The sequence below is a fragment of the Jaculus jaculus genome, chromosome 9 (genome assembly GCF_020740685.1).
Source record: "Jaculus jaculus isolate mJacJac1 chromosome 9, mJacJac1.mat.Y.cur, whole genome shotgun sequence".
Classification (NCBI taxonomy): domain Eukaryota; kingdom Metazoa; phylum Chordata; class Mammalia; order Rodentia; family Dipodidae; genus Jaculus; species Jaculus jaculus.
Genome location: NC_059110.1, coordinates 111757139 through 111780404, shown reverse-complemented (window position 1 = coordinate 111780404; position 23266 = coordinate 111757139). Strand labels below are relative to the sequence as shown.

General features: G+C 43.4%; 1 protein-coding gene across 1 annotated transcript in view; it reads left to right on the top strand.

The window, feature by feature from the left end:
- Ikzf3 (IKAROS family zinc finger 3) overlaps nucleotides 1-23266 on the top strand; it is a 99152-nt gene that overhangs the window by 3528 nt on the left and 72358 nt on the right. The window contains exon 3 of the mRNA XM_045159550.1: nucleotides 1690-1791. Coding sequence (XP_045015485.1) covers nucleotides 1690-1791 — 102 coding nt within the window. The remainder of the gene's footprint in view (nucleotides 1-1689; nucleotides 1792-23266) is intronic.

The following is a 23266-nucleotide window of genomic DNA, read 5'->3' as shown; positions in this document are numbered from 1 at the left end:
AAAATCATTATTGCCTCCTGGGCTCAAACAAAACAGGCCATGGTAAAACTTTGCCCTTGGGTCATCGTTCCCTAACCCCTTCTAGACTTAGGTAGGAGAATCTCAAGTTCAAGGCTAGCCTGAACTAGATAGTGAGGTTGAAGCCAGTGAGATTGAAGCCAGCCTGGGCTATATAGGGAGAGTCTCAAAACACCAAAATAATAAACAAGTTAGTGACTTCGGGTCCAGTATGTTTTCTACAGAATCATACTCTTGTGTAAACAGAAGGGGAAATTAGAATTTAACATATCGAAACTCACAGGCTTCTTAGGAAAGCATTTTTCCCAGATTGGGTTAAATTAATGTTTACACGCGCAGTGTTTTTCACTACTACATATCAGTAGTATTAATAATCCCTGGGCATAAATAAGAACAGCATTCTGTTGAATATTGTGAACATTGTGAGGAAAGATTTCCTATCTAGAAGGAGCATGAACATGCTATCACTTGGGTGAAAGAAATATTCAAAAAATCTTTGTGTAGAAGGGGCTGTGAACCCTGTATGTGGTTCTAAACTTTGTGAGTTTGCACACTGTCCCTCTTAAGTATATGTGAAGAACACAAGCTTATCACTAGTGGATTCTGAAGCCGAACATTGAGGATAGATGTGAATACTGGCTGGGTGTGGTGGCGCACGCCTTTAATTCCAGCACTTGGGAGGCAGAGGTAGGAGGATTGCTGTGAGTTTGAGGCCAGCCTGGGTTACAGTGAGATCCTACCTCGGCAAACAAAAACAACATGAAAGAATGGCATACTGGTTATCACTAAGGGTGACTTTGAAGCTGAATTCAATACACATTAATAAAAATTCCTTGTGAGTCTAGGGAGATATCTCAGTCTGCAAAGCATTTAAAAAAGCATGAAAACTTGCCTTCAAACCCCAGGTGTGGCAGCATATTCCTTAATCCCAGTACAAGGAGGTGGAGACAGGTGGATCCCCAGGGCTTTCTGGCCAGTAAGTCTAGCCTACTCTGTGAGCTCCAAGCCAATGAAAGACTTTGTCTCCAAAGAGTGAATAATGTTCCTGAGGAGCAGCTGGAGAAATGGCTTAGCAGTTAAGGCATTTGCTTGCAAAGCCTAAGGACCATGGTTCAAATACCCATGTAAGACAGATGCACAAGGGGCACACATGTCTGGAATTCATTTGCAGTGGCTAGAGGCCCTGGTACATCCATTCTCTTCCTTTCTATCTGCCTCTTTCTCTCTCTCAAATAAATAAATAAATAAATAAATAAATAAATAAATAAATAAATAAATAAAATATTTAAAAAATGTTCCTGGGCTGGAAAGATGGCTTAGTAGTTAAGGTGCTTGCCTGAAAAGCCTAAGGACCTATGTTCAATTCCCCAGGACCCACGTAAGACAGATGCAAAGGTGGTACATGCGTCTGGAGTTTATTTGCAGTGGCTGGAGGCCCTGGTGCACCCATTCTCTCTATATGCCTCTTTCTCACTCTTTCTCTCTCAAATAAATAGATAAATAAATTAAAAAAATATTCCTGAGGAATAACATCTGAGGTTGTTCTCTGGCCTCCGTAAATACACATGCACATAGGCATGTGCACACACGTGAACGTGCACACATGCACATAATAAACATAATAATTAAAATCCATTGTGCTATATACTCAGAACTCTTTTTGTCTTTTAGAAAGTCCAGGAGTTTTGGGTGACTACAGTTTACCTAAACCTCATGAAATGGAAAATGTGGACAGTGCAGAGGCCCCAGCCAACGAGGATGAAGACACAGGAGGTGAGCAATAGTGTGTCCAGGCTGAGCCTGGTGGTTACAGATATGGTTAAGGTTTAGTGTGAAGAAGAAATCAGTTCTCCGGGGAAAACATAATAGTGGGATTAGTGAGTAATGATTCAGACTTGCTCATTTTACATACTTTCGCAAATTTTGAGAAATTAAGCTACTCATTAAATGTTCAAATTGGGCAGGAGAGATGCTTAGAGCTTAAGGCACTTGCCTGCAAAGCTCAAGAACTCAGGTTCAATTCCCCAGGACCCATGTAAGCCAGATGCACAGCATGGCACATGCATATGGAGTTTGTTTGCAGTGGCTGGAGGCCCTGGCACACCCATTCTCTCTCTCTTTACCTGACTATTTCTGTGTATCTCTCTCTCTCAAATAAATAAATAAAAACAAAATATTCTTAAATGTTCAACTTATTCTAAGTTCATTTTTAAAATGTTTATTTGAGGAGGCTGGGCAGATGCCTCAGCGGTTAAAGTGCTTGCTTACAAAGCCTGCCCTCTGGGTTTGATTCCTCAGTACTCATGCAAAGCCAGATGCACAAAGTGTTGCATGCATCTGGAGTTCATTTGCAGTGGCAAGAGGCCCTGGTGCACCCATGCTCATATGTTCTATCTCTTTCTCAATCTCCTTTCTTCCAACAAATAAATTAAAATATTAGGGCTGGAGAGATGGCTTAGCGGTTAAGCGCTTGCCTGTGAAGCCTAAGGACCCCGGTTCGAGGCTCGGTTCCCCAGGTCCCATGTTAGCCAGATGCACAAGGGGGCGCACGCGTCTGGAGTTCGTTTGCAGAGGCTGGAAGCCCTGGCGCGTCCATTCTCTCTCTCTTCCTCTATCTGTCTTTCTCTCTGTGTCTGTCGCTCTCAAATAAATAAATAAATAAAATTTTGAAGAAAAAAAAGAAAAGAAAATATTAAAAACGTTTGAAGGGAGCTGGAGAGATGGCTTAGCAGTTAAGGCGTTTACCTGCAAAGCCAAAGGACCCAGGTTTGATTCCCCAGGACCCACATTAGCCAGATGCACGAGGGGGCACACGCGTCTGGAGTTTGTTTGCAGGGGATGGAGGCCCTGAGATGCCCATTCTCTCTCTCTTTCTAACTCTCTCTCCCCCACTTTTTCTGTCAAATGAATAAATATGAATATTTTTTAAAATGTTTGAAGGTTGGAGATGGCTCAGTGGATAAGCCATTTGATATGTAATAATGAGTACCAGAGCTCAGACCCCTAGAATCCACGGAAAGTCGGGTGCAGGAGTGCAAGTGGCTGTAACCCTGATGTGCTGTGGTGAGATGGGAGGCAGAGACGGGAGAATCACCAGCAGTTCACAGGCCACGTACCTGGTAAACATAGCAGTAAACATGAGGGGCAAGGTGAGGCTGGCACCCAGTGTTGTCCTCTGACGTGTACCATGGCATGTACACACCCAAACACACGTGTGGGACACACACACACACACACACACACAAAATGTCTATTTGCTAGGAATGATGATTCATGCCTGTAATTCCAGTATTTAGAAGGCTGAGACAGAAGAATCATGAATTTAAGGCCAGTCTGGGCTACATAATGGGAGCTTGTCTCAAAACAAAAGTTTATTTTACCGAGCTGGGTGTGGTGGCGCACGCCTTTAATCCCAGCACCTGGGAGGCAGAGGTAGGAGGATCACTGTGAGTTCGAGGCCACCCTGAGACTCCATAGTGAATTCCAGGTCAGCCTGGGCTAGAATAAAACCCTACCTCGAAAAAAAAAAAAAGTTTATTTACCCTTTTCCATTATAAAAATAATACATAAGAAAGAAAAATAATAATACATGTACATAGAAATTTGAGGTATTTCCCAATACCAACAGCCACTTCTCCAATTTTCCAGACATTAACTGGGTATCCACCAGTTCAGTTCCAATACCAGCTCCCAGATTAGGTTAAAACGCAGTCCCACAACACTGCCCCACTTCAGACATCAACCTCAAGTCCCAGGTCCTCGCAAAGCCGAGGATTCTCCCCGCCCCCCACCCCCTCCAGGCTCTGTGGTTTTCACGGTAACTTGTAGGACGTGTTTCCTAGTCCATCCATCATTCATTCCCTTACCTGAGGTACCATTTCTCGTTCTGTTCACTCATACCCAAACTCTTCCACCTTCGGCAGAAACACCAGCCTAACGGTGCCGTCCCCCGGGTCCTTCCTCATGCACATACGGTGAAGAGACACAGGCCCAGGCCTAGTGCGCCCTTTTACCACTAAGCAATGTATACTACATTCGCTGTGATCCGCAATGGTGCCCTATGGAGTACAAGCGCACTCTGCCTTCTTTGGCCCTTAGAAGCGCTACTGTAGAGATTTAAAACTGTACTTGCAGTTTCTTGCTTAAAAGCCATCCCTGTCTTGGCAGCCTGGATCTATTTACAGCCACTACATCTGGTGGAAAACCAAAAGCTGAAGTGAAAGAAAACCAAAACAAATCATGTCAGGCAAGGATCCTCTCCTTGGGAAAGAATTGTAGAGTCGCACTGGTATCTTCCCTACCTCATCTTTCCTAGATTCACCAGAAAACCCAGAGGACCTCCTTTAGCTCATGTCGGGTGTGTGCACACACTAGTAAAAATGTGCAAGGTAGCCCTTCATGCCTGTTCTTTGCACTTGTAGCAGTTACTTCTTGTTGGGACAAAACACCTGACCAGAAGCAGCTTATGGAAGGAAAAGATTATTATTATTTTTTAAGCCAGGCATGGTGGCGCATGCCTTTAATCGTAGCACTCGGGGGTAGAGATAGGAGGATTGCTGTGAGGTGAGTTCGAGGCCACCCTAAGACTACATAGTAAATTCCAGGTCAGCCTGAGCTAGAGTGAAACCCTATCTCGAAAAACAAAACAAAACAAAAAATTAGGTTTTGTTTGTTCTGTTTTTAAATACTTTATTATTTATTTATTTGGCAGAGAAAGATAGGGGTGGGGGAGAGAGAGAGAGAGAGCGAGAGAAAAAAAGAGTGGGCACACCAAGGCATCCAGCCACTGCATACGAACTCCAGATGCATGCGCCACCTTGTGCATCTGGCTTACGTGGGTCCTGGGGAATCAAACCTGGGTCCTTTGGCTTTGCTAGCAAGTGCCTTACCACTGAGCCATCTCTTCAGCCCTTTTAACATGCTTTTTAAATTTTATTATCTATTTATGTGTGCGTGTATTATCTCTGCGCGCATGTGCATATGGGCATGCAGGTGCCACACGTGTGGAAGTCAGAGGACGACCTCAAGATGTCTGCCATCTCCTTCTACCTTCTTTGAGATTGAGTCTCTCATTGTTTGGCCGCTGCCTGTGAAAGACTAGCTGGCCCATGAGCTTCTGGGATCTCTTAGCTCTGCTTCCCATTGCCTTAGACATGTCGGGGTTGCATCGCTTTGCGTCTGGCTTTGTATGGATGCTGGGGAGGGTCTAACTTGGAACTGCAGGCTGCAGGCAGGCGCCTTTAACTGCTGAGCCATGTCCCCAGTCCTCTGCTGGCAGCTTTCACCTTTAGCAGCTGATCACAGCACCGCTGTTGCTCTGTACTGTGAGTGAGCTCACGGTCACTCAGGAATCACTTTCCTTACCCTCAGCCCTTTCCAAATCTCATGCTTCTGTGGGCCGAGGCCACGCTATCAAAATCCCATCCCTGACACTAGTTTTGAGGTGTTTTCCACACCAACAATTAGTTCAACAGCAATTCAGTACTTGGGTGCCCAACAGTTCTGTTCAGCTCTGATATTAAGTCCCAGAATTGGGGCAGACTGCACAGGCTAAGGGACCATCCTATAAGACTGCTTCCACTTTAGACATTAGTCACAATACCAAGTCCCCTGTAGAACCTGGACAGATTTAGAAATTCCTGCAATGTTCCGCTAGGTGTTATAATTTGCTAGAATGACCTCAAACTCGAGAAATCATTTTAATTACTATTAAAGGCTTATTAGAAGCGATTCAACTCAGGAGTAGCCAAATGGGAGAGCTGTGTAGGACGTGGGGTACACCCTCTCCAGGCACGCCTTCCTCCCACTGCTCCTTATGTTCCCACACCTGGATGTTCTCCGAATCCGCCTTGCCAAGGGATTTTGTAGGTCCGATCCTTAGCCCTCTGGTACCCTTCCCAGAGGTCAGTGGGCGAGGCTGAAAGTTCTAACTCTCCATTGGCCTCTCTGGCTACTCTCCTCATTTGAGAGTCTCCAGGGACCGAATCCTAAGTTACCTCAAAGGAATAAAGTCAGGTAGTATTGAAAGGGGTTTGTAATGAATTACAAAGTACACTACTATCACTAAGACAATTGCAAGAGTTTTAGGAGCTTTATGTCCAGAGAGTGGAATAGGAACAAAGCCCAAATATATCTTTGCATTATATTAGAGTTTGGACAGTTCATGGAAGTAGAAAGCAAAAAGAAAAATCTATCCCAAGGCTGGGGAGGTGGCTTAGTGGTTAAAGATGCTTGCTTGCAAAACCTGCTGACGTGGATTTGATTCCCCAGCACCCATGTAAAGCCAGACACAAAGCGGTGCATGTATCTGGTGTTCATTTGTGGCAGCAACAGACTCTGACTTGCCCATACATACATACACTCACATGCATGAAAATAAATTTAAAAATATTAAAGACAAAGAAGAATCCGTCTCTGTACAACCACCCAAAGACAAAAGGCTGCATGAGAGTTATGGAATACTTACTTGCAAGCTTTGTGGTGTATATGCGTACGTGTGTAGGTGTGAGGTTTTAGCACTGTGGTTTTATTTACCTTGCTCACATTTTGTGCTGATAATTGTCTTGATGAATCTAATCACTGTTTGCTTTCTGAATACCACTTATCTCATCTAAAATATCATTTCTTCAGAGAGAGTTTCCCTGACAACCCAGTCAACATCTGAAAGAGTACCTCATTTTATTCTGTGCATGACACCTATCAAAGATAATTTTGGAATTTTAGTTAAGGTGGTTTTTTGTTCATTGTTTCTCTCCTTCCACATCATTGACTGGTATTTGAGAAATATTTTTAATACTATTTATTTATTTTGAAAGAGAGAGAGAGAATAACTATGTGTGCACCAGGACCTCTTACCAATACAAACTCCTGACACATATGCCACTTGTGCATCTGGCTTTATATGGGTCCTGAGGAGTCGAACCTGAGGCTATTGGTTTTTCAAACAAGTGCCTTTAACCACTGAGCCATCTTCCTAGTCCAAGACATATATTTCACTACTAGTTACTTCATCTATAGTAGGTGGCAAAAATATGTTGAATGACTAAATGGGAGTCCTGAATTAATTATTTCTGTGTATATATTTCTCAGAGGAAAAAAATGTTCTAGGAGTCTTTTTCTTTTGTCTTTGGTTGGTTGCTAAATACCAAAACGTTGCGTTTTTTGTCTAAAGGTTCTGAGATTGAAATCACAGATTCGATTCACATCCCTGCTCTGCCAAACTATATATTAATTTGTGCCAGTTTTTAACCACAGAGTCAGAAAATGCTGCTGGTGCAGGATGTGGTCATACATACCGAGGGAAAGCTTCTTGATGGTAACATCCATGGAGTCACATTCAGAATGAGGCAAGAATGGTAGCTGTGCCTTTAGCTTGCATTTTTCTAGGTTAGGGCTTCAGTGATCTGACAACTTACTGAGTATGTGTTTAACTTTTTAATTTTTTTTTATTTATTTGAGAGAGAGAGAGAGAGGGAGAGAGAGAGAATGGGCACACCAGCTACTGCAAATGAACTGCAAATGCATGGGCCACCTTGTGCGTCTGGCTTACATGGGTACTGGGGAATCAAACTGAGGAGGTCCTTTGGCTTTGCAGGCAAGAACCGTAACCGCTAAGCCATCTCTCCAGCCCTTTTTTTTTTTTTCCTGTGAAGTACTAGACAGTAAATATCTTGGGCTTTGTGGACCATATACCCTTTGTTACAATTTCTTAACTTCTGGCTGGCATGGTGTAAAGGAAGCAGCTAGAGAAAATACATACACAGATGGGAGTGGTTTTGTACCAATAAAACTTTATTTATAAAGACAGGTGGTAGATGGGATTGGAGCTGCAAGCTATCATTTGCAAGTAACAATGTTCATGTAAACATCTTAAATGGGCATCAATAAGGGCTATGACTTATTTTAAAAGTTAAAAAAAATATATTACATTTATTTGCAAGCAGACACAGGGAGAGAGAGAAAGAGAGAATGGGTGCTCCAGGGCCCCTCACCTCTGCAAAGAAACTTCAGATGCATATACCACTGTGCATCTGGTTTACATGGGTACTGAGGTATTAAACCCAGGTTGTTAGGTTCTGTAGGTAAGTATCTTAACCACTGAGCCATCTCTCCAACCCATATTATATATTTTATTTATTTATTTGAGAGAAAGATGCAGAGAGAGTGAGTACAGGTGTGCCAGGGCCTCCTGGCACAAATGAATTCCAGATGCATGCACCACTTTGTGCAATTGGCTTTATGTGGGTATTGTGGAATCAAACCCCAGCCATCAGGCTTAGCAAGCAAGTGCCTTTAACTGCTGAGCCATCTCTTCAGCCCTGTATCATAAACTTTTGAAAGAAGAGCCCAGTAAGTTAAATTTACAACTTTCTAAACAACACTTCCCTATGAAGTGGCATAATCCAACTAGGTTGAAAAGCATGAAGAAGTTCAGAGTTCTTTTACCAACTTGGTCATTGTTCCATATGAACAGTTAATATTTTTCCTGTCTTGGTGTCCAACTGCAGTGGTCTTTAGACTGACCTTGAGCAGTAGGAAGCAGCCTATTTATAGCCAGTGAATGCTGGGAGTATCACCGGCACCTCACTGGATTCACCAGATGAAGGTATCAGGATCTAAAATGTCAGCAAGATGGGCACTCCAGAGCTTCCAGCCACTGCAAACAAACTCCAGACACATGCACCCCCTTGTGCATCTGGCTAACGTGGGTCCTGGAGAATTGAACCTGGGTCCTTTGGCTTTGAGGCAAATGCCTTAACCACTAAGTCATCCCTCCAGCCCAAATGAATAAATTTTTTAAAATATATTTTATTTTTATTTATTTATGTGACAGGGAGAAAGAGGGAGGGAGGGAGAGAGAGAGAGAATGGGCATGCTAGGGCCTCCAGTCACTGGTAACAAACTCCAGACACATGTGCCACCTTCTGCATCTGGCTTACATGGGTCCTAAGGAATCAAACCTAGGTCCTTTGGTTTTGCAGGCAAATGCCTTAACCACTAAACCATCCCCCCCAGCCTCATAAATAATTTTTTAAAAATTTAAAAAGTAAAATCTAAAACAATATTTCAGTATCTTCTGGGAAATTATCTCTGTTGCTTCTATCTTGCCTTGTGAGTTCAATTGTCAATAACGTGATGTTCCATCTTCGAAAAGTTGGGGAATCAGAATTTGACCACAAACTCCCTGCATTTACTGTCTTACTGGTCCCATTTCTTCTGCAATTCCCATCGGCCCCTTCAAATTTGGATCTGAAACGTCCCCCAAAGGCTATGTGCAAGTGTGTGGTTGGCAGCCTGTTGGTACTGTTGGGAGGTGGTGGACATTTTAGAAGGTGAGCTCTGCTTGAAGCAAGGAGATCACTGGGGAACTACCCTTGAAAGAATTATGTCTTTTTTGGCCATCATGAGGTGAGTAGCTTTGTTCTACCACCTGCCTGCCACAGGCCCAACGCAATGAGCCAAAGTAACTATGGATGGAAAACTGAAACTGTTGAGCCTAATTAAATCTTTTCTCTCCCCTTCCTTTCTCCTTCCTTCTTTCTTTCTTTTCTTTTCTTCTTCTCTCTCACTTTCTTTCTCCCCTTCTCCCATTCTTTCTTATTTTATTTATTTATTTGACTGAGAGAAAGAGGCAGATAGAGAGAGAGAGAGAGAGAGAGAGAGAGAGGGAGGGAGAGAATGAGCATGCCAGGGCCTCCAGCCACTGCACACAAACTCCAGACACGTGCAACACCATGTGCATCTGGCTTTATGTGGGTCCTGGGGAATTGAACCTAGGTCCTTTGTCTTTGTAGGCAAGTGCCTTAAACCACTAAGCCATCTTTGCATTCTTTCTTTATCTCTTTCCTTTTTTTAAATTTTCTATCTTTTTTTCTTTTGTATAAATATTTTAGTTATTTATTTGAGAGAGAGAAAGAGGCAGATATATATAGAGAGAATGGGTGTGCCAGGGCCTCTAGCCACTGCAAACAAACTCCAGGCTCATGGACCAGCTTGTGCATCTGGCTTATGTGGGTCCTGGGGAATCAAAACTGGGTCCTTTGGCTTTGCAAGCAAGTGCCTTAACTGCTAGGCCATCTCTCCAGCCCCCATTTTTTTTTATTCCTTTTTGAGAGTATATCTCATCTAGGTTAATATGGCTTTGAACTTGCTATATAGCTAAAGCTGGCCTTGAAGTTTCTCCACCTACTAGGTGGTAGGATTACAACCATGTACCACCACAGAAAGTTATTTTTCCTCCCTTTAAGTTGTTTTTTCTCAGATATGTTCTATCACAGTAATGAAAATCTAACACATCCCTTTGTACTTACATTAATCAGTTGTGTAGGACCAACTGCAGATGCAATATATATGATATATACATATATGACGGGCATCGATACACATTGATATCAGCTATTCACCTGCTTAGTTTGCACACTTAAGCTTTGTCTTAGTATCCCAGGGCTTCCATAACAAATTGCAATGGGAATTAATCCTCTTAAGACAGATCTGAAGTCTAGATGTCCAACATCAAAGTGTCGAAAGGACCATGCCCCTTTGAAGACTCCAGCTATCTTTGATAGTCCTCCCTTGAGGCAGCAATTTCTCCAATTTCTGCTCCTTGTCTGCTTTATAGGCAAGTGCCTTAACCACTGAGTGATCTCTCCAGCCCTATTTTTATACTTTTGTTTATTTGCAAACAGAGAGAAAGAGATAGATAGGCAAAGCATGGCCTCTTTCTCCTGTAAAAGAATCCAAACACATATACTAGTTTGTGGGTGTGGTTTTATGTGGGTTGGGGAACCAAACCCAGGCCATCAATTTTGCAAGCAAGTGCCTTTAACCACTTAGCTATCTTTCCAGCTCCCATTTCTGCATGTATCACTTTTTAAATTAAATTAAAAAAAATTTTTTTTCAGAGGTTGGGTTTCACGCTAGCTCAGGCTGGCCTGGAATTTACTATGTAGTCCCAGGGTGGCCTCGAACTCACGGCAATCCTCCTACCTCTGCCCCCCAAGTGCTGGGATTAAAGGCGTGTGCCACCATGCCTGCCTAATTTTATTTTATTTTTATTTACTTAGAGAGAGAGAGAGAATGGGTACACCAGGGCCTCTGGCCACTTCAAATGAACTCCAGACAAATGTGCCATCATGTGCATCTGGCTTACCTAGGTTCTGGGGAATTGAACCTGGCTCCTTAGGCTTCACAGGCAAGGCCCTTAACCACCAAACCATCTTTGCAGCCTTTTTTATTTGTGGGTCTCACTCTAGCCCAGGTTGATCTGAAACTTATTTCATAGTCCCAGGCTGGCCTTGAACTCATGGTGGTCCTTCTACCTCTGTCTCCCGAGTGCTAGAATTAAAGGCATGTGCCACCATGCCTGGCTTGCATTACCACTTTTTGCATGCAGCTTTATATGGGTGCTGACAAATTGAACCCAGGCCAGCAAGCTTTGCAAGCAAATGCCTCCAATCACTGAGCCATCTCCCCAGCGGCCCAGGCTTGAATTTTTGTAAGATATTATTCAACACACCAAACCCTTAACCTCATAACTTTACAAATAAAGATCAAATATATTCAATAGACATGGAAAATAGATTTATTTTAACCTTAATTGTACAGTGGAGATAAGTTCATGTATTTATTCATTACTTACTTTAGGTTTAGGGGTTTTTTTTTGTTTTGTTTTGTTATTGAGGTAGGATCTCACTCTAGCCCAGACTGACCAGGAACTCACTCTGTAGCCCCAGACTAACCTCCAAACCATAGCGATCTTCCCACCTCAGCCTCCCAAGTGCTACAATTAAAAGTGTGCACCACCAGGACTGGCTCTTATTTATCCTGTCAGGTATGGGCCTTGCTTGGTTCCATGAAAAAAGTTAAACTTGATAGTTTGTTGAACTTTCTTTTTTTGTTTGTTTGGTTTTTTTTTTTGTTTTTTTTTTGAGGTAGGGTCTCACTGTAGCCCAGGCTGACCTGGAATTCACTATGGAGTCTCAGGGTGGCCTTGAACTCACAATCCTCCCACCTCTGCCTCCCGAGTGCTGGGATTAAAGGCGTGCGCCACCACGCCCAGCGGTTGGACTTTCTGTACTGTGACACCTTAAGTAGTTTAGTTTGAATCAAAGATGGGAACATGAGCCTTTAATCCCAGCACTGGGGAGGCAGAGGTAGGAGGATCGCTGTGAGTTCAAGGCCACCCTGAGATTACATAGTGAATTCCAGGTCAGCCTGGGCTAGAGCGAAACCCTACCTTGAAAAAACAACAACAACAACAAAACGAAAACAAAAACAAGGATGGGAACATAACTGGAAAGTTTGCTAAAAAGAAAATAATAATAATAATAAAATCCCCCCCCACCCTTAGATAGCATGATCCGTTCTTTAATAGCCTTCCAAGTGTAGTCATTTTGTTTTGTTTTGGGATTGTTTTTTGTTTTGTTGAGGCTGGGTCTCTGTCTAGCCCAGGTTGACTTGTTATTCAGTCTGTCGCCCAGGCTGGCCTCGAACTCACAGCAATCTTCTTAGTTCAGCCTCCTGAGTGCTGGGATTAAAGGGGTGAGGCACCGTGCCTGGCTTGTTTTGGGGTATTTTTTGGAACAGGGTTTTACACAGTAGCTCAGGGTAACCAAACTCATGTTATGGTGCAGGCTGGCTTTGAACTTATGGCAATCTTTCTGACTCAGGCTGATTATAATAAACATGCACCACCGTGTCTGACATCCATCCGTCTTGATCCCTTTTGAGGTTTATGCTTAGAAGAAGTACAAAGAAGGGAGGAGGAGATGGCTCAGTGGTTAAAGGGGTTTGCTTTCAAAGCCTGCCAGTCCAGGTTCAGTTCCCTAGTACCAATGTAAAGCCAGATGCACAAAGTGGCACATACATCTGGGGTTTAATTTGCAGGGGCAAACAGCCCTGGTGTGCCCATTACACACATACTTTGTCTCTCTGTCTTTTGAAGTTTGTTTATTTTGAGGTTAGGGTCTCACTCTCACCCAGGCTGACCTGGAACTTACTAGATAGTCCCCGGAACCCACAGTGATCCTCCTACCTTAGTGTCCAGAGTGTTGGGATTAAAATCATGTACACCACACCTGACCTTAATCTCTTTTTCTGTCTCTTTCTCTCTTCTGTCTCTCTCTTCCTCTCTCCATCTTTCCCTCTCTGTCTCTTAAATAAATCAATCTACTTTTTAAAGAACAAACTTCTCTGATGTTTCTAAAGGGGAATAACAAGCAAGCCACAGTTGAGGGCTGTGGATGTTAATCATGCTGCATTTAGACTTACAGGGGACGGTCACTGGAGCAGTGGGGAGAGGCCAAGTCAGCAAGGCCCAGGCGCTCACTGAGGTCCCAGCGGTTTGGCTCAGCACACGCAAATATGTGCTTCAAAAGGAAGTGCCACTTTTTTATCAAAATATTACATCTCTGAAGCCCTGATCAAGGCCTGTTGCTCATGGGATGCAGGAGTTATCTTACAACATCAGTAGCGCGCAGCTGCAGAAGTTCACTGTCAGGGGATTATTTTGTGCTGGCAACGGGCAGGGTTACAGCTTCCACTGGTGTCAACTGGTGGCTCTGTTGGTGATAAAGTCAAGATATCTCCCCTTGAATCATCTTTAAGGAAAAAAAAAACATTTTTTTTAACCAATCTTTGTAGCACAGTGAACTGAAAGGAATACATAAATACACAGTTGGCATCTGCAAAAGAATGGACGAATTCAAATGGATATTACAGGAACCCAAATCTGCCCCTGTTCCTAGCAGATCTTTGGAAAGATTTCCCCTTGCTTTCACTGTCTGCTGAGCAGTGCTCTTGGCACCTTCCACTCAGGCTGACAGGCGACGAAATAGGAGCACGCTGTCTCACACAGCTCTTGCCAAGTGAATTCTGGGCTCAAATGAATTTTGGCATCAGCCAGGGCCACTGGGCCATGGTGGCCCCCTGTGCAGTTTGATACCACATGAAGGCACCCTGCTGAGGGACAAAGGAAGTCCCACTAGTGGGTCAGAGCCAGCTCATGTCGTTGGTTAAATTTTCAGGAATGTTTTGAGCTGGCTGACTTCACTCGGGTAGGTTGAAATTGGCCCATGATGGAGTCTTTTCTACTACAGAAATCAGCAAGCTACAGATAAGCCCCTCCCCCACTGTAAATTGCCTATTAAGCATTTACTAGCACACTGCTGGACTGAGGGATGAACAGAATCCTGCCTGGCTCACAGGTCATTGACTTCTGTAATTGTTCAGTCTAGAGGGGACTTTGTTATTTGCAATCTGAATAAAAGAAAATACTGGGGCTGGAGAGATGGTTCAGCAGTTAAGGTGCTTACCTGCAAAGCCTAACAACCTGGGCTTGATTCTCTAGCACCCATGTAAACTAGATGCACAAAGTGGCACATGCATCTGGAGTTCATTTGCAGTGTCTAGAGGCCCTGGCACACCCATACACACACACGCACACTGTCTCTCTGTATCGTTGCTTCCAAATAAATAAGTAAAAATTAAAAAAATAAATAGAGTCAGGCATGGTGGTACACGCCTTAATCCTTTTAATTCCAGCACTGAGGCAGAGGTAGGAGAATCGCTGTGAGTTCGAGGCCAGCCTGGGAGTACAGACAGAGTGTGTGCCAGGTCAGCCTACCTTGAAGGAGGAAAAAAAAAGGAGGGCTGGAGAGATGGCTTAGCGGTTAAGGTGCTTGTTGGCAAAACCAAAGGACCTAGGTTTGATTCCCCAGTACCCACGTAAAGCCAGATGCACAAAGTGGCGCGTACATGTGGAGTTTTTTTTTTTTTTATAGTGGCTAGAAGCCCTGGTGTGCCCATTCTCTCTCTCTCTATCTGTCCCCTTCTTCCCCTTCAAATAAATAAAATATAAGTAAAAAGAAAATACTGTGGGATATGAGACCTCTCTATAATATAGTCAATAAGATTCAGGACTGTTACCTTTTAAAATGTATAGGTCACCTTATTGAAAAGTTAATGTAGTATAATTGGTTTGGTACATATTGTTACAAAAACACAAGCAGCCACAGTGCAGTTGACCAGACGCCGTGTCCTACGTTAAATTTAAAAGTTCCAAAGGCTTATAAGACAGAGCCTTCCTACTAATGTCCGTAACATAACAAGGTCTATTCCTGGTGTCGGAGGGGAGCAGCATAGGCGCCCGGAGACAGTCACTAACGCTGTCATAGCTACATTAGATGTCACTGTGTTGTGGCAACGGCTTACTGTAGTTTACTGTGCCCCAAAGATGTGGCAAGGACAATCTTTTTAACTGTTTTTTAAAAATATTTATTTATTAGTTTTCAAGCAGAGAAAGACAAAGAGAGACAGACAGAATGGGTTGCCAGGGCCTCCAGCCACTGCAAACAAACTCCAGATGCTTGTGCCACCTTGTGCACCTGGCTTTATGTGGTCCCTGGGGAGTCAAACTCAGGTTGTTGGGCTTTGCAGGCAAGCACCTTAACTGCTTAACATGCAGTTGTAGTACCACCTTCATGCACACACACACAGCATACACATCCATAAACACACACAAGTCTATCTTTTGTTCTTGATAACTTATGATAGGGTAAATCAAATGTGTAGTAACAGTTTAAGCCCTCATTATTTATAATAAACATGTATGGTTTTGCTTAAAAGTAAACTTATGTTGATTAATTATAAATGGCAACTTAATATCCTCTTAATGTCTACTGTATATAAAAAAGCAATAATTCAAAACCCTCTATTTTATTTATTTATTTGAGAGAGAGAGAGGCAGAGAGAGAGAGAGAGAATGGGCACACCAAGGCCTCCAGCCATTTAAGCAAAAGTTCGAATTCAGGGCTGGATGTGGTGGCGCACGCCTTTAATCCCAGCACTCCGGAGGCCAAGGTAGGAGGATTGCCAAGAGTTCAAGGCCAACCTGAGACTACATAGTGAATTCCAGGTCAGCCTGAGCTAGAGTGAGACCCTACCTCAAAAAACAGCAACAAAAAAAAGCTTGAATGCCAACAACTATATATATTGTGTTCAAAGCACAGCACAAAGGTATCTATCATTTAAGCCTGAGCTATTTAATAGGTCTAAAGCAGAGATTCCTAGCCTTGTATTTTGGGATTTGAGAAATCTCTCAATAATATGTTATGTTTTGTGTTCATAGGCATGTGTACGTGTTTCTAAGCGAAGAGCACAGGTCTCCAAAAAGTCCACAACTTGGGAAATATTTTACCAAAGCATATGAGGTCTTAGGGTTCTTTGATATTTTTGTGATGGTTTCAGGCTGTATTTCCAACATAATCTTGGCTCAGCTCTGTTTGTATATAGACTCATATATGCTAATTATGAAAAGTCATGAAAGAGATTCACTTCCCTTTCCTTTTTTCTTTCTCCCTTTGGGGTTGAGGCAGGGTCTCACTCTAACCCAGCCTGACCTGGAACTTACTCTGTAGCCCAAGCTGGCCTCACACTCATGACTTCAGCTTCCCAAGTGCTAGGATTAAAGGCATGCATCACTGCGCCCAATTTTCCCCATCCCCTCTCCCTCCCGTGCCCCCCCCATTGCTTAAGATTGAACCCCAAGGCTTTGCACGGACTTGGCAGGTGCTATATCACGAGCTTCCGACCCTGGCCCTTTCTTTATAATAGTCCTGAAGTCTATCCTAGGACAATCTTTTAGTGTTATTCCTTGCTAATTCAAAGGTTATTCCTCTTTCTTAATTTTGATGGGGGAAAGTTTCTGGTGCCTCAGCCAAAGGAAAATACTGGATAGATATTTAGAAGGCAACTTTTTAAAGTAATAGACATTCATCCATCCCTGACCACTTTGTTACATGGTTACTTCTAGCATTTAATCAGTGATGTAACAAAAGGTTGACATAGTATTCAGGCTTAGAATTAGGAAAATTACATGTGGAAGTGACTGACAACACCACAATTTTAAAGCTTTGGGTTTTAAAGGGTCTCATACACACACAGCAGATGAATAAAGATGTCTTCAGACCTACAGGAGGACCCTGGTAATCCAGCCCTTGGTGTATAACCTTCAAACACTAATAAACAAGATTATCTGGATTTAACATGTGACCTTTCTCATTTTGACTGGAAGGTCCAGATGTTTTCTCATTTAGCTGCCTGGTTGAAATCTGCCCTGACTGCAGTTGGATCTAGATTTGAGGTTGCAGGAATGACAGTCTCGAAAATTCTATTCTGCGGTGGGTGATGTTGTCTAAACAGTAACATATGGAGACCCATGGTTTAATAATTAAAAATAGTGTGTGACCTTACCCGTAATAGATTTGTTAATTATGTCAACTGAAGAAGTAAAAATGGGATCATGATAGAGATTTCACTGTTTGCATCAGTCTGGTGGCATTAAAGACATTGACAAGGTTTGTTAGAACCAGCCCTTTCTGCACCTGCGTCTGCAGAGGCAGAAATCCCAGCCAGGCCTCCGTGATCCTTTGGCACTCCTCAAGGAGGTGCACAGCAGCCCCCAGGAGCCAAGGAAAGGCTGCTAATTAGCTTCTCCTAAGTCACTCCAGGCTTATGGCCACACTTCCTAGCCACCAAAAGTCGGAAACAACTTACTGGTCCTTTACTACCTCTTTTCTCCCTTGGAGCCTAGAACCATCTCAGGCATTTTTATATGACCTGTTCCTTACTCACCATCAGCTCGATTTTCCAGTGCTAGTCCTTCAGGTCATGGTAGTTTTCTTTCTGAGACCTTATAGAAAAGATCATTCTTTATTTTCTTCTTTTGTCTTATGAGAGAATTAAAGCCCTCATATCCTTGAATGAACATCCCCAGGTGCATTTATATCACGGCTGTCTTGTAGGTTGGGGATGTGCCTACTAATTAATAACCAATGTCTAACAGAGCACACTAAATGATTTATTCATTCACTCATTTTTAAAATATTTATTTATTTATTTATTTATTTGCACTCATGTGTGTGTGTATGGGCATGCCAGGGTCTCATGCCACTGCAAACAAATGCCCATCTGGCTTCACATGGTTGGCTAGGGAATTGAACCTTGGGCTGGAAGGCTTTGCAAGCAAGCACCTTTAACTACTGAGCCATTTCTCCCTCATGCATCTCTCAGCCCCTCATGCATTTATTTTTTTTTTTTAATTTATGAGACAGAGTGTCAGAGTGAGGGGGTGAGAATTGGTGCTCCAGGGCCTCAGCCACTGCAGTCGAACTCCAGATATGTGCACCACCTTGTGCACATGCATCACCTGTGCATCTGGCTTATGCGGATTCTGGGGAGTCAAACCTGGGTCCTTGGGCTTCACAGGAAACCACCTTAACCAGTAAGCCATCTCTCTAGCCTATCATTTTTGAGACAAGGTTTCATGTAGCCCAGACTGGCCTCAAGCAACTAAGGATGACTTTGAACTTCTGATTCTCCCTGTGTCCATCCACCCTACTAGGATTATAGGCATGCCCTAGCACACCCGGCTTCATGTGGTACTGGAAATTAAACCCAGGGTTTTCTGCATGCTAGGCAATTACTCTACTGAGTTCCATCCTCTGCACCCAAAGTCAGTCTTGACCGTTGTTAGACTGAAGACCTCATTTCCACACCGAAGGTTGGTCACACACTGCCCTACAGTTTCTTGCCCTCTTTGTCGTCCATCTTCCTCATCAGAGAAACACACAAGGTGCAGGGTGAGGTAGAGCACAAACAAAAGATCTAAGTCATAGTCTTTTTTAACAATCACAAAAAATGTTCTGCTCATGAGAAGCAAGTCTCTAGGTCCAGCCCACACTGTTGGGAAGAGGATGTAGATACCAGGGAGCAGAGATCTCCGGGAGCCATTCAGAAGGCTGCTTGCTACATTGCCACATGGTTTTCCAAGTGGCTATGCCATTTTATATCCCCCAGCTACTTATGAGGAACACATTTTCACTGTGTCCTTGCCAGCACTCATTATTGTGTGTCTTTTTTTTTTTTTTGCATGTGCATGTATGTGTGTGTGCATGTGATATAGTATATGCATATGTATGTGTCATTGCTGTGCCCCATGCACCCATCTGCAATAAAGTGTCCTTGCCTAACGTGGCCAGAGCAGAGTATAGGGTGTCCTGTTCCACAGCTTTTCAGGGCTTACAGATGGTCATAGCCATGCTCAGCAGTTTATATGGGATCTGGAAATTCTAACTCTGGTGGTCTCAGGACCCCTCAGGCCCTCATGCTTGTACGAGAAGCTCACTTAATCACTAAGACATCTCTCCTGCCCATATATATGTAATTTATTTGCAAGCAGAGAGAGAGAGATTACATACTGTCCTATCCCTTCCCTGTAATCATCAGTGCCTGTTCTATTATTTGAAGATGATTTGTAGAAGCCTCTCTCTCTCTCTCTCTCTTTCTTCATGATCATTAGAAATTGCCTTTGAGGGCTGGAGAGATGGCTTAGCAGTTAAGGGGCTTACCTGTGAAGCCTAAGGACTCATGTTTGACACTCCAGGTCCGACATAAACCAGACACACAATGATGCAAGTGCACAAGGTTGCACACGCACACAAGGTGGCGCATGTGTCTGAAGTTCGGTTATAGTGGCTGGAGACCCTGGCGCACCAATCCTGTCTCTCCCCCTCTCTCTCTAGCATTCTCTCACACTGTCTCACATTAAAAAAAAAAAAAGGCCAGTGTGTTGAGCTTGCCTCAAAGAAATAAAAAGAAATAGCCTTTGAGGGGCTAGAGAGAGGGCTAGCAATTAAGGCACTTGCCAGTTGCCTGCAAAGCCTAAGGGCCCAGGTTCCATTCCTCAGTACCCATGTAAGCCAGATACACAAGATAGTGTATGCATCTGGACTTTGTATGCCCTGGCATGCCCATTCTCTCTCTCTTTCTCTGTCTCTATCTGCTTCTTTTTCTTTCTCAAGTAAATAAATACATGTTAGAAATTGCTTTTAAAATAGGAGGGATGTGGGCTGGAGAGATGGCTTAGCGGATAAGCGCTTGCCTGTGAAGCCTAAGGACCCCTATTCGAGGCTTTGTTCCCCAGGTCCCACGTTAGCCAGATGCACAAGGGGGCGCACGCGTCTGGAGTTCGTTTGCAGAGGCTGGAAGCCCTGGCGTGCCCATTCTCTCTCTCTCCCTCTACCTGTCTTTCTCTCTGTGTCTGTCGCTCTCAAATAAATAAATAAATACTTTTTTAAAAAAAATAGGAGGGATGTGTTCTCCGCTTGTTAGCTAGATTCTTGTCTAGTTTGATTCTGCCAGACAGTATTCCCTCTGCAGTTTCTGGTCGAGCTAAGATGCAACTTGGCTTGTAGCCTTCAAGTATGTATCTGGGCAGCTGTTAAGCAGTTGTATTTCACCCCAGGGATGAACACGTTCCAGTGACAAGATAGCTTATGCCCTGGTGTGCTTTTACTGGCGCACATTCACCCAGGGGCAGAATTCCTCCCATGTTTCTCAGTGCTCTCACCTCACTATCTGAACACCTGAGAGTGAAGGAGGAAGCAGGGAGGAGGGAGACCAAAAATCCAAATAATATGTTACAGATAGTAAACTTACTTTCTCTCTTTCTTTCTTTCTCTCTCCCTCTTTCTTTCTCTCTCTCTCTCTCTCTTCTTTGTTTTTTGTTTGTTTGTTTGTTTGTTTTGTTTTTGTTTTTTTTTTTTGAGGTAGAATCTCACTCTAGCCTAGGCTGACCTGGAATTAACTCTGTAGTCTCAGGGTGGCCTCGAACTCATGGCGATCCTCCTACCTCTGCCTCCCGAGTGCTGGGATTAAAGGCGTGCCCCACCATGCCTGGCTTCCAGCCCTAATTTTTAATTCTTAGTCTCGTTTCCCTCTCCTCAGAAGGCCCTTTATTCCCTTTGGGTCTGATTGCTATACCTTTACTTAGAAATAATTTATTGTTTCTATTCCGAGCTAATGTGCTAGCTTTAGGCAAAAATACAATCTGTGCAATCTTTAAAAACTTCATCAACTCTAATTTTATTCTTGAGGCAAAGAACAGAATAACTGTGCACTCTTAACTTCTTTCTCACCTTTTTTTCTTTCCTTCCTTCTGTTGGTTTGGTAAACAGGCACAAGTTCTGCACCAGGTCCAGCACTAGATGTTGAGAGTACCAGGATGATATGCAGCTACTGGGAGCGGGGAGTAGCAGTGCACACTAATAATCCAACTCAGGAAGCCGAGGCAGGAGGCTCAGAGTTCAAGTCCAACCCAAGCTACGAAGCAAAACCTTGTGGAGGAAGGGAGAGAGGGGGAGGAGAAAATACAATAGTGGCATCACACAGCACTATGTAAAAGGGGAAACAGGTACATTAGATGATGAGTAGATTTGGAAAGGAAAGAGGAGTTAATGAGCTAGTTGGCAACTTGTTCAACGTAAATCAAGTGTAGGGAACCAGGAAGTGGCTAAAATTGCTTCCAGCTGGGAAGACTACTGGAAGCAGATTTGGTAGTCACCAGCAATAAAAAGTTGCATCGGCAGAGGATGTAAAATGAAAAGTGAAAAGTTTCAAGAAACAGGCCCCCCAAAGGCCATTCACATCTAGAAACAGTAAGAATGTTAAGTAGGAAACAAATAGAGGAGGAATAGAATCCACAGAGAATGGAGCTAAAAGAAGAGGGTCTAGCTGGGCATGGAGATGCATGCCTTCATAGAATACTTGTCCAGCATGCCCAAAGCTCTGGGGCTGATCCTGAGCACCTTAGGAAGCCAGGCATGGTGGTCTGCACCTGAAATCCCAGCACTTGGGAGGTGGAAGCAGGAGGACCACAAGTTCAATGTCATCCTCAGCTACACTGAGTTCAAGGACAGCTGGGGATGCATGAGACCCTGCCTCTGTGAAGAGGAGAAGGGATTAACATCTTGTTGCCAATTGATGTAGTAGAAGGGGTGGAAGCACCTAAGAATTTAAGGCTTCACAGGACCGCGAGTTTGAGGCCAGCCTTGGCTACATAATAAGAACTGTTTCAAAAGTCAAAACAGGGCTGGAGGGATGGCTTCGCAGTTAAGGTGCTTATCTACAGAGTCAAAGGACCCAGGTTTGATTCCCCAGGACCCACATAAGCCAGATGCTCAAGGTGGCACATGTGTCTGGAGTTCATTTGCAGTGGATGGAGGCCCTGGCACATCCATTCTCTCTGTCTCTCTTTCCCCCTCTTTCTGTCAAATAAATAAAAAATTAAATAAATAAAAAGTCACAACTAGTAAAAAGTCAAACAAACTAAAACCTTGACCTCTTTAAGTATATCTTGTCCATTTTAATGAATAGCAGTTATTTCTCAGAAATAGTAATACAAAATAATATATCATAGATTAGTAGGAAAAGATAATGTTTTTAATGGGCAGAAATTAAATAATAAGGTATATTCAACTCAAAGCTCATGACCATATGCAGCCCAGGATAGCTAGCTTTGAATGTATCCCAATGCAAAGTTGTAAATTCACTTAGAACATTATGAAATTTCTTTCTTTTATTTATTTATTTGAGAGAGAGAGAGAGAATGGGTATCCACTGCAAATGAACTCCAGACGCATGTGCCACCTTGTTCATCTGGCTTACATGGGTCCTGGGGAATCAAACCGAGGTCTTTTGGCTTTGTAGGCAAGTGCCTTAACTGCTAAACCATCTCTCCAGCCCTTATTTCTTTTGTACTTTTTTTTGTTTGTTTTTTGGTAATTCAGCTGCAGGTTATTAAGTTTGAACTTTGTAGATGACAATGTCAATGTCACAGTGTCAAATGGTTGAACACCCCTGTGAGGAACTTTCATACACTGTGTTCTTTACTCTTTATAAGCCTAGATGAGGAATCGTACCTGCTGCCATGACATGTGACAAGTTCAGTACAGCTACTGCTGATACATAATGTGCTCCTATTGTTAAAAGTAGTAAATCTTAGGTCAGCATGGTGGCGCACGCCTTTAATCCCAGCACTGAGGTAGGAGGATAGTGTGTTTGAGGCCAGCCTAAAGCTACAGAGTGAGTTACAGGTCAACCTAGGCTAGAGCGAGATCCTGCCTTGAAAAAAAAAAGTAGTAGGGCTGGAGAGATGGCTTAGTGGTTAAGCGCTTGCCTGTGAAGCCTAAGGACCCTGGTTCGAGGCTCGGTTCCCCAGGTCCCACGTTAGCCAGATGCACAAGGGGGCGCACGCGTCTGGAGTTCGTTTGCAGAGGCTGGAAGCCCTGGCACGCCCATTCTCTCTCTCTCCCTCTGTCTTTCTTTCTGTGTCTGTTGCTCTCAAATAAATAAATAAATAATTTTTTTTAAAAAATAAAAAAAGTAGTAAATCTCATTGGGTATGATAGCA